General features: G+C 37.3%; 1 protein-coding gene across 5 annotated transcripts in view; it reads right to left on the reverse strand.

The window, feature by feature from the left end:
- Window positions 1–246: 246 nt before the first annotated feature.
- Window positions 247–12,456, reverse strand: part of LOC115234630 (trinucleotide repeat-containing gene 6C protein-like) — a 28,680-nt gene continuing 16,470 nt past the window's right edge. For 3 of the 5 annotated variants that reach the window (XM_029805835.1, XM_029805836.1, XM_029805834.1), the window contains exons 5-17: window positions 12,444–12,456; window positions 9,346–11,721; window positions 8,672–9,030; window positions 8,154–8,469; window positions 6,975–7,502; window positions 6,460–6,833; window positions 5,843–6,040; window positions 4,983–5,141; window positions 3,569–4,024; window positions 3,166–3,486; window positions 2,756–2,982; window positions 2,309–2,687; window positions 247–2,172 (exon numbers count right to left, since the gene is read on the reverse strand). The exon at window positions 12,444–12,456 is cut by the window's right edge and continues 1 nt beyond it. In XM_029805835.1, coding sequence (XP_029661695.1) covers window positions 1,831–2,172; window positions 2,309–2,687; window positions 2,756–2,982; window positions 3,166–3,486; window positions 3,569–4,024; window positions 4,983–5,141; window positions 5,843–6,040; window positions 6,460–6,833; window positions 6,975–7,502; window positions 8,154–8,469; window positions 8,672–9,030; window positions 9,346–11,721; window positions 12,444–12,456 — 6,048 coding nt within the window. In that variant the 3' untranslated portion in view covers window positions 247–1,830. The remainder of the gene's footprint in view (window positions 2,173–2,308; window positions 2,688–2,755; window positions 2,983–3,165; window positions 3,487–3,568; window positions 4,025–4,982; window positions 5,142–5,842; window positions 6,041–6,459; window positions 6,834–6,974; window positions 7,503–8,153; window positions 8,470–8,671; window positions 9,031–9,345; window positions 11,722–12,443) is intronic. The other 2 variants (XM_029805838.1, XM_029805837.1) reach the window with 2 other exon arrangements.

Consider the following 12,456-nt stretch of genomic DNA (forward strand, 5'->3'; position numbering starts at 1 on the left):
ACGGAAAGACAAAAAAAAAGAAAGAAACTGTTGTGCATGAGTAAATAACAGTTCGCTTGTTCGTCGTTTGGTTATCAGTCCATTCAGGTACCTTTGACGTTGAAGAGAAAAACTAATTTAAATTCATCCTAGAGACTGTGAGCTCTCCGCTCGACAGTATATGCGCCCGTAATAAATGCCATCCATTCGTAACATCGCCATTTACTCACATTGCGATCTTACGCGGACCATTGTGATTACTGTGAGTTCGAAGTATCATCATTAACAAGAGAAGCGTAATATACTACATACGCAATAATCGGTATGTAGTGTCCATTACTTGTCTTCATGTTTATTTTTCATGTATACTGCATATTTTCAGCCGCTTTATTAGCCGTTTGTATCAGCACTTTCCTCGGTCTTTCTCAACGCTTCGTGCTCTAATCGCTTCATCTCGTTTTTTTTCCATTTCTCCTTATCTCCTGTTTATCTTCTTTTTTTTTCATTTAAACTCTACGTTAATAAATGGTAAAGAGACACACTGGACATTGGCACGACAGGTGGCATCTAGATTTAATATAGAATAAAATTTACGTTATTGCGATAACATTTGGTATCGTTGCGTCGTTGCCCAGTTGATCTAATATCCCTGCATTCCTCTCGTTTCTTCCACATTCGTGGGGGGTCCGGAGCGCAGTGGGGATTGGAAGTCGGGATAGAACACCAGGCAGCGACGTCAATGCTTGTTTTTTAAGGTTTTTTTTTCTTTTGATTAGATTGATACAGTCTACATTTGATACTCGCTGCAGTCTTCGGAACTGTCCAGCAAAAAATGGAACACTCTTTGACCTGATCAGAGACCCTCGACGATAAATCTTCATTGAGAAAAGCGCCCTTCCTTCCCAGTAAAACAGCACAAAGAGCGCAGATAGTTTTTTTTTCTTTCTCTTCTCCTCTCTTGTCTACGTTTTATCTTGATACATGCTTATTAGATTGGCTTAGAACGATGAGAACGCCATTTTGTCGTTACATATCGTGGCAGATCGCACGCAGTACACGCACCAAGAGATTGATGAAAAGACCGTTGCGATTGGTATAACTTGACCTAACTTGATCTTCTGTAATCCGTAAATCTTTTGGTGATATTCCTATCTCCTTGGAGTAATGACGCGACCGCATTCGTACTTACAAGTACCTTCGTTTTTATTAAGTGTTTCTGATGAATGTATATGTGTGTGAGTGTGATTTGTCATGTAAAATTAGATATCTATCGCACAATTTGGTTGTATACCACTGTGATTATTTCGCTTACGCGTGTTTTCTACTCAAGGCGGATACGAGGGTAGTAATTTCTTTGTTAAGTAACTCGTTATAGTAATTGCATTTCCTAGCAATATAATTGACGTTTCGTGAAGACCTCGTCCGTCTCATTTCCTTTCGTTCTCTTTTGCGCACACGCACACACACGCACACACACGCACGCGCACGCACGCACGGGCGCACATACATACACTCCCTCCCCCTCTCTCTTTCTCTCTTTCTATCACTCTCTCACAATTCTCCCTTCCTTTCCCTCTTCCTCTCATACATTCGCTCTTTCTTATCATCGACAGAGTATACATAAGCAGATATATCTTGTATCCACTCTAACCAAAAACACCGATCGATAACGTGATAATACTTGAATATACAAAATGTGATCTAAGAGAAATAAGGGGGATCGGAAGGGGAAGTAATACGCATTCAATCACGAAATTTGCGTCAGCCGAGCTGCATCTTTGGACTTGCGTCATAAGCAAGTGAATTTGTTCACTTATTTGACAAGATTTCGGGCGGATAGACTCTCGTTCTCTACATCGACTCACCTCCCAGAAGATCTCCGGGTAAATACGAGTTGAGAGAACTGGGAGTTGCTCGTTGCTGGTCACTGTTGTCTATCCCGGCATTGCTCCACAGGGAATTGCTGGTGGGCGGGGCGCCCCAGAGCTGACTAGAACTGCCTCCCCATGTGTCGGGCGGCGGGCCAGCTTTGTTAGTTGGTCTAAGGCCCCAACCGGCTCCGCCGGAACCACCGGCCTGTTGTTGTCCGCCGTGGCCGAGTTGCTGCAGAATCGTGTGCACCTCGCTCTCTGCGGGCGACTCGGCAAATATCGTTGTGTTACCCAGGACGCAATTGTTTAGGGCTCCTTGTGCCTGAAAAAAGAAAATTGACAGTTCCATAATATATTTCAACCATTAAAGCAAAACAAAATTTATGAACACAAATACTATATATCGCAATAATCTGAACAAATTTCAATATAATTCCGTATTTTTTGGGGGTATTCACCTTTATTGCCTCGTCGCGAGAAGAATATTTCGTCAAAGCAATTCCATGATTCTGGTAAAGACGGAAATCTTGAACCGGTCCATGTTGCATACATAATGTTTTCAAGGTGGAACCGTCAATTTGTGGAGTAAGATTCTTCAGTAGAAGCCAAGTAGACATCCAACTCGAATTGCTAACCGACGACGATTGAAGACCCCACGAACTGGACGATCTACTGACACTTCCTAAGCCGGCTCCCCAGCCGTTGCTTGCGTTCGTAGCCCCTTTACTACCCAAGCCAGGAGGTGGACCGCGCGCTTTGCTCATTGGTGCACCCCATAGTTCCGAAGTCACAGCAGTTGGCGGAGGAGCAGACTCTCCCCATGTATTCTTGGAAGTGCTGCAACAAATTGAGCTTTTATAACTGTACATTCAATAATATAATATATATTTAGGTAGAACAATTACCTAGTAAATGCACTAGGTGTGGTAGCTGGTGGATTAAATGTCCACGTAGAATTACTTAGACTCGGGATTGATGTATCAGGATTGACCGTTTGTGGTGGAGGTGATGTCTTGCTACTCGACGAAAAAATCGTATCGGGATCCTTGATAGTTGCTAGAGATAACGGAGAGCGCACAACAGAGCCGGGAGTGATGCTAGGATCATCCTCGATGCTTTTTATCTGGGTACCCTAAAATGAAATGAAATATAGGTGGACCTGGATAAGCTTTAGATACTAACACGCTATTTTTTATGCTTTAATGTTTATGCGTGTTCTCCAAGTATAGTTTTATATCATGAACAGTATACTCTCTGAAAACATTCGATGACGATAAAAAGCAAATAACGTTTGACGGTATTGGAAATGGATTACCTTCCATGGCTTCCCTGGTTCAAATTCCGGTACAAGGTCTGTATATGCGGCACCACCTGGTTGCCAGTCTTTTCCATCGGTCGAATCGCTGTTACCTGGGTCAGGCCAGCCGCTATCGCCGAGTCGAGAAGACCATGTGCCGTCACTTTGACCTAACAATGGATTCATGTTTGGACTACTATGCGATTGAGTCAAAGCACCAGGTGTTGTGGGCGGTTTACTTGTAGTTCCGGGAGCACGGGAGAATTCGTTTGACACCAAATCACCGTCCTTGTCGAGCGATGGCAGCTTCCACTGATTTAATCTCGACTGTTGTTGACTCTATCGAAAAAAAAATACAAATATAGAATACATAATTGCACATCAAGATCTCGTATATTTATATGTATAAACAAACACACACACATACCACCGGAGGTTCTTTGTTCATCGTTAAATCACTAAAACTGTTTTGTAAAGCTGACATAGGATCGTGCACAGAGGATTTGTAATACTCTGACGCTTGTGATGGAGGAGCTGGATGTTGTTGTTGTTGTTTCATGTACGTCGCTTGCTGTACCGCAATCTGATTTTGCAAATTTGTGATTTGCTGCTTGGTTTTTGTAATTTGAACACTAATCTGCAGAGCAGACTGATTGCTTCCTTTCATTGAAGTATTCTGAAGAGTGTGCTGTTGGTGCAATTGCTGCAGAACCTTGATCTGCTGCAGCAACTGATTTAGTAACATCAGAGTTTGAGGCGCTAGTGGTTGATTTAAAATCTGGTGATTCAGATATCCTTCATGGACAGCTAATTGAATTTGCTGCACGAGCATACGCAATTGCTGCGTACTTGGCTGATTCTGTGTTGTGCGAGATGCCTGAAAATTAATATATAAATATGTATAAAAATACCACATATGTTAAATAAATTGAGGGCAATTTGATTTAAATTATATAGACAAAATATGTATATATCTACATTATGTGATTTTCTATTTTTTATAAAATATATATTTTTTAAATAAAATATAAATATTATATATAAACACAATTCTTCTTATGTATATTTAAGCTAAATCAAATTTAGCTTGATTGTAAAGCTACAAACTGGTTTATGTGTGTTTTTTTAATATTAATATATTACAAATATATTTATACATTAATGTGTGTTTGCAATTTATTAATATATAATATTTCGTAATAAATAATGTATATTTTATATATCGCTACTTTTTGATTATATAATATCAAAAGAAAATAAATATCCTATATATAACCGAATTATCAGTGTGTAAATGTGTTTAATTTAGATTTAGAACAATACTTCTTAACTGCCCCAATAGTTAGTAATACTTCATTAATAACAAATAATGATCAACATGCTCAAAGCTAATATTATACAAATACAAATTCATGCATTTAAAAAGCAGACTAAATTATATACATGTACATTAATAAATATATTTGCTATATGATAATATCTCTTTTTGTAGCGTAGAGTTTTTACAAAATATTGGCTAATTTAAGAAAATATATAATATTTTGATTGATAGACTGTATATATAACCTCCCCCCCCCCTCTTGTATAAATAAATAAATAAATCATTATCATCAGACCACTTTTATGAAAAATGAATTTATCCAATCTTCTAACAATAAGTCATTACTAGGAATTTGTCGAAACATGTGACCCCTGTGATCGCGCTTTGTCATTAGCGCGCATAGATACAAAATTGGCATTATAGTATGTGCCTTTCTTTTACCATAAAAAAAAGTAAAGAAATTTAAATACAATCCGATAAAAAGTTTGACGTTTTCAAGAGTGAATTTGTTCACCTGATTGAAAGGAGGTTGTGGCGCATTGGTACTTGGCTGCTGTTGTTGTAGCGGAACAGCTGTTTGTTGCTGTTGTTGTTGTTGAAGTTTGAGAAGACTAGCACTGGTGACAGAACCACCTACACCCCCACTGGTCGCCCCACTGGGCACTCCTCCGCCCTGTGTTAAATACAAATTGTACCCTATGCCTACCTTCTTTCTTCCTCTTCTTCTTCCGTACACATTAATATATTATATTGATTGCACAAGTACATTTTTACTATGGATATTTAACAGTTACAATATTTTCATTATAGACTATTAAAACTCTATACCTCAAATATGAATCATAACAAAGAATTTGTACCTTTTTACAAGACTTTCATATTTAAATATTTAATTCCTATAATATTTGAATTATTTTTATTTATATGCAAATATTTATGCTATATACATAAACATATATGATTGACACACGTATTACATTTTCAATGATGTAAGAGAGACATTTATAATACAAAAAACAATTAGTAAGTATTAATACTGCATCAGTATTGTGCGGTTTCTTCATTTTCAATTCATCACTTTCAACTATTAGACATTGTTAATTTCTAATAAAACACTATCAAAATGTACACTTGCTCAATTTCATTACTTGTTAAACAAATTTCATCAAAAACCGTAGCGCGTATTTGTTTGCTATCAAATATCTTCACTTTGTCACACTTTCAAAATCAATATTGTTAATAAAGGATAAAAAACATATTATTCAAAAATCCTATACTCCTTAGGAAATTGCTCACAATCAAAAACTTGTTTTCCACAAAACAAAAATATATGTTTGTGCACACATATTGTTTAACTCAACTGATTAAACTTACTGGAGGAAATGACATCTGCTGTCCAACATGATTAAATCGGGGATATGCAGGCGCAGTGGTCGCTTGATGCGCCGGATCGTAACCCGAGTGCGTATCGTGGCGTCTCCACTGGTCGACAGGACGTATTTGATTGAGAAGTTCCAGTGCCTCATCTCGGTTCATCTCTCGATTCCTTAATGCCACTTCAACATCTTCTTTCTAAAAAAGACAATAGTGTTCTCATGTAAATATTACATATTCTTATAGTATCCTATAATTTCATTATTTTTAATAATAGTCTATTTAAAAAATTTAAAATTTATTCTTTTTATTATGCCTTAATAAAAATTCGACAAAATGTTAAATTTATATGTACGGCAAGAGACGTCGGTATATTTTACAAATTTAAACTGTCAAACACAATCAATTACATACAAAACAACTAATTTACTCTAAGAAAAAAATTGACATCATTTCTCATTTCTAATATCATAATTCATTATTGCTGCAATGAGAAACTAGAAGCCTTGAGTTCTAAATCTACTATTATTTTAGCAAGTTAATAAATTGCAAAAATAAACGACGGAGAAATATAAATTATAGATAGAAATAAAAAATAACAATTAAAGATTTCATACCTTAAATCCTAATTCGCAGAGATATCGGAACTCGCGACTATTCCAAATAACTTCCTTTGTTAAAGTGGGCTTTGTAGGATGTGCCCAGCTGGGAGTCGGATCCATATCAGAGTCGCCCCAACTACCAGTAGGTCCCATAGGCTTCGGCTTGTGCGCAGTTGGACCACCCCAAGCTGGATTTAGTTGAGGTTCATTCCATGTAGCGGGTGCCTTAGCATCCTCCCAGGATGCGGTGTCATGCGGCCCATCTGTCCAGGTTCCATTGCGTCCGCTCGGAGCGCCGGGATGACCCCACATAGGATTACCTACGTCTGGTTTCATTCCAGGTTGTCCTGGCATTCTGTTCTGTGGCATGCCCGGTGGACATTGCATGCCTGCAAAGTAAAAGACACGAGATTAGTATTAAGTAACCTTTACAAAATTTTCAAATAAAAAATAAATATATATTAATAATTTTTATTTCAACAATACTATCGAACAAAAATTAAATTTCGGGACACTTTGCGAACATGTACCTCCACGAGCCAAATTCGGTGCAGGCATATCCTTCCAGTGTGACACTTTGCTACCCGGTATTGCGCGCTGATTAGCACCCGGGTTTCCCCAGAGACTAGTACCATCATCGTAATTGGGCACGTTGCGTCGTTGTGTCGGCGGCGAGGGTTCTTCCCAACCGGTTGGTTTGCCAGGCATAATATCCTTCGGCGGTGGCGCGGCCCACTGATTCATGTTCGATGGATTAAGCATCTTGGCCGGCGGTCCGGACGGGTGTTGATGACCCATCTGATGATGTCCAGGAGGTCCAGGTGGCTGACTCCACATCGCGTCCGCGTTTGCGCCATGTAAACGTCCTGATATCCCACGCGGATCACCACGCATGTCGGCCATTCGCGGATCACGAGCCATCGGATCCATCACACGCATATGATCTCGTGGATCCAAAGACATACGGTGATCCCGTGGGTCACGCATCTCTCTCGGATCCACAGATCGCAAGTCTCTTGGATCTCTGTGATCTATTCTGGGATCGCCCCAATTGGATCCTATCGCAGCAATCAACGTTTTTTTGTAATTGCAGTTATTTTCATCGCCGCGCGCGATAATCATCGATTTATAAGTAATCTAGATTTCATCTAAACTGTTAAGCGTGATATGATACTTTGTCAAATCTGCGATAATTATTATCGTAATTAAAAAACGTACAATTTTAATGTAATTACTTATAAATCGCTTTAGTTTCATTTTGCATTGCAGCCAGTCTATATTTCATTCTAATAGGCAAGTATATATCACAATTTTTATTTTTTATGTTTAACTCTGCAAATACAAATATAAGTTTTGAAATATACACTTTATAGCCAATTATTCGTTCTAATATAGGACTATGTTCAGAATGGCCCGAAATCAATCAAGTCACATTCAGTGTACGCGTGCTGTGCGCGATATAAATATTTTTTTATTACAGATTTATTTTCAAACAATATTATAGACATACACGATGCCTCTCTGTACTGTATTAAAAACATTATTTTTCTTTTATATATAATTTTAATTACGTAATTATGATAAATATCTAATATATAATATTAAAATCAAGAGTATTTCCCAGTCAAAATTAAAAAATTTTTTAAATATATACTTTGCCTATATAGATCTAGCATCTCCAGCCTTCACTAGCCCAACTCGCCACATACCAGCTTGATTGCCAGCGGCACCGGTCCATTGAGCAGCGCTCGGCTGTGACTGCGTCGGTGCACCAGTCCACATGTTTGACGAATCAGCTGTTTCATCATCTTCGCCCCAGGTGCCGCCAATATTGGTCGCCGGAGTGTGGCCCCACGGTGTTTTCGTTTGCTGCTGAGGCGGCGGCTGTCCGCCGTTACGCAGATTCGCCTCCCATAGATCGGTACCGTTGTTCACTGGTGGTTTCCAGATCGGTACACCGTCTTTGGTCATGCTTGGTTCGGGAGACGTCGGCACGTCCCAATTTGTATCTTGATTCACGTTTTGCTGTACAGTTATTCATATACATGAATATTGCATTAAACACGGTCACGATTGTTAACTGTTGTAATTATAAAGTTTGTTGCTGCATATATTTCTACTTTTTCGACATAATAAAAAATTGATTGAGATTTTATATCTCGAATAGCAAGAATCATTTAAAAATTGCACTCTTCTAAAATATATAACTATATTGTATTTTACTTACGCAGCCCCAACCATCATGACTAAAAAGCGCTTCCCTCATCGTATTGAGTTGCTCGAGTTGCTGTTTCGTAGACGGGTTATTAGTCGCCGAAGTATTACCGATACTCACAGCTCCCTGGGTAGGATTATTCGATTGATTGTTATTCGCACTCGAACCTGAAGATTGTTGCTGTTGAACGCCGCTACTGTTGTTATTTTGCACTGATGGATTTTGTCCAAGACCACCTGGGTTGTTAGACTTTCCCTGAGGCCATTGGTTATTATTCTGATTCGCTTGAGTAGGATTATTTGATTGAGACGTTGGCGGACCAGATTGTTGATTCGATTGTTGATTGGGATTAGTAACTTTGCTCACATTACCTATAATTGATCAAAAAAGAAATACATTTGTCATTATAAATTGTAGAGAAGAAGAATCTATTCACACAACTAGAGTATTTAATATTTTCTAAGTAATATTTTCATAATTTATTTATGAGTATTCAAAATATTTATGCATTTTGTTATGTTTTAATATTATCAATATATTATCGCATAGCATATTAATGTTTTAAAAGATTATAATACAAAATTAGAAAAGATAAAATAAGTTAAATATATATATAAAATAATTTTAGTGATATATATATGTATAGTAAAAATTTGTAAAAATTTTTTAGCTGTTGGTGCCCTTACCCGGATTATTTTGGCTTCCAGGAGGTCCTTGATTTTGATTTTGATTTGGATTTCCAGTGACAGATCGGTTGACGGTGTTTCCGCCCCAATTATTGGGTGCATTAGCACCACCGGGTGGATTTCCGGGTGTACCACCCCATCCACTCTGATTCGTATTGTTGTTATTCGGCGTGGTGGCTTGCGTCGTTCCCCAATTGGTAGCTCCACCGCTATTCAAGGAACTCTCTCCGCCCCCTGCTAATCGCAGAACCATTGGTATGCCCCAACGTTGTTTATAACTTGTAATAGGCTCGTTGTATTTGTGATATAACTGCGCGACAGGATTACGAAACAGGATGTCCAAGATGGATTTTAGTTGACGCCGTTGAACTCCGTATTCGCTCCCGTACTTCTCGTATGTTCTTCGACAAGCAGGAACTAACGCACGCACACACTTTATAAGGTTTGACCATTGCAACGTAGACGATACAATGGAATCTTCGTTGCCGTTGCATATGATGGTATCATTATTATCATTATTATCATCATTATCATCGTCATCGTTCTTACGACTTTGGTCGCGTCTAAGATTATCTCGGTCATATTTGCAGATCAACTGAGCGTCATCTTTCGATGTTGTTGTAGTAGCCTTGAGCTTGTCAATAGCATAAATTTGCACGAGTTTAAATTTAGTTGCGTCATAATGACACAAGTAGTCATTCTTATTAAGATCATCTGTATGACTTAGCAACATATATTGGATACATATTTGGTCATTTTGGAGTACATTGAAATATTCCAATCGCATTTCATTATCGTTCGTGCGAATCTCCGCCCGAGACACAGGTACAGCAATTGTTTGGGATGCGACGGTGGCTGATTGGCATGTAAGCGTCATCGTAGGCTTGCAGGTAGTCATTATAGGAATGTTGACAGTCAACTTAACTTGCCTTCTGTTGTCAGATTCGTCAAGTCGAGCGGCATGAGATGTTTCAAACTTAACATTACTATTACATTTATCGCTTAGCATAGACCTACATACAAACTTAATGGTAGAGTTAGATTCACGATCGGTAGCGACCAATCCCCTATTATATCTACTAATCTTAAAACAAGTGTTTAGAGGCTTATTGTTATCCTGAAATAAAAGAGCACCAACAGTAAATATTGTTGCTTCGGTACAACTAATACCATCATTTTGAGACCCTAAGATTCTAACATTAGTAGTCATTACACTAGTCTTGTAGCACACAGCGATGTCAACAATGTTTCCGATAACATCTGGATTATTATTATTATTATTAATATTAATTTCCTCTTCAATACTACCAACGTTACTGTACTCGTTATTATAATATTCATTATAATTATTACCAACGTTGTAATCATTACTTTTACATATTACTAATAATGGAACACATATGTGTTGCATCAGCTCGGTCACAGTGACATTACATAATGGAGAAATAGAAGATTGTACATATAATTGTGTGAGATTTTTCAGGAAAGATCGCAAAGTGTGGTCAATTATTTCGTTTCTGAAAACGATAAGCGTAATGGAAGAACTGGCGGCGTACATCGCAAAATTCTGAGCGTAATAAACAGACACCGGTACTAGAGTGTTGCCGTTCAAATGCAATTTCAAGAGGTGTCGTACTATTCGGCGGCTCAGCGAGACTCGGATGTTAGAATCGTCCAGAATTCTATTGTTTGCAAGCAGTCTGGAGGTCTGAGCAAAACTGGTAACTAGGGCGTCGTACTTATCACCTAGTAGTTTCATTCTATTCGATGTGGTGGTAGAATCGACCCTCTTAATACAAAGAACCGGGATAACAGCAACTATCTTGTCAAAGCCACCACTAAAGAGGAGGTAATGATTACTGTAACTGGTTGAGCTGAGCAATATCACAGACTTGGAGTTGTTATTACTTACATAACTAAAATTAGCCTTAAATTTATTGTTGTCGCCTAGGTCAAGGCAGGACCCTAGTAAGGAGTAATTGTCGTCAGAGTTAGGGAGGCGTAACAACCGTTGGGGACTATCAGACTTGGGTATCCTAACTAGGCTAGGTACCCCAACGGCGCGATACGCTTCATCCCTTTCAAAATTTACACGTACCCTTATACATACTCTAATATATAGATTACTAAAGCTAGTCTTATTATCACTTAATGTCTTACAAATAGACTTAGAGTTATTGGCGGAGCTGCCCAGCTGCAAACCAAGCAAGCCCGGTGTGTTTTGCTTTCTGTACTTGTGATGATTATGTTCTGCATTGTTGTGATTATTTATTTTATTATTATTATCGCAGATTAGAAGGTGATTTGTTGGGTATTTTGTGGTTGTTGGCGCCACTGACTGGCAGGCCTTACCTATGCCGGTTGAGTTGAACTCACCTGTAATTAAAGTGCTCATGCTGTATGCCATTGAAATTTCTAATGTGTATATATATTCAACATGTTTAATAACCACATTTAAATGTACTCTGCATTTAATGTAAATAAACTTTTCTTGGTTTTTGTTGGAAATACTCTATGTGTGTGTTGTGTGAAATTAAAAGACATTAAAATTATTGATAACAAAATATCTGAATTAGTATATATATAACAATAACAATATCTTTATTTGATACGTTTTATATAATTTAAATAGTTTTTATATTTATATGAAAAAAGTTTGATTGTCTATTCTATATGTTCATACATATATTTAATACAAATTTTTTTTATAAATATTTATCAAAGCTGAGCTTATAATTTTATTCAGCTTTCAACATCTTTCAATTTTCAAACAATAATATTAAAATAAATAATAATAAAATATATAAAATTAGTAAATAAACATAATATTTTTTTACAAAACGTACTTGTATTTATAATTAATATATAATATATTAAGCACCATAACTTGATTGGCGAATCAAATAAGATATGTATATACATATACATATACATACATACATACACACACACACATATATATATATATATATATATGATGCCTCAATACCATCGCAATATTCTTTTAATAAATTTTATAATCAATTTAAAATAAATTTTTCCTTATAAAAATTATATATATATATCATTAATAAATATCAAAATATCTATTTACTCACCAGCTTGGTTCAG

Source organism: Formica exsecta, unplaced genomic scaffold (genome assembly GCF_003651465.1).
Source record: "Formica exsecta isolate Colony F162 unplaced genomic scaffold, ASM365146v1 scaffold201, whole genome shotgun sequence".
Lineage (NCBI taxonomy): Eukaryota > Metazoa > Arthropoda > Insecta > Hymenoptera > Formicidae > Formica > Formica exsecta.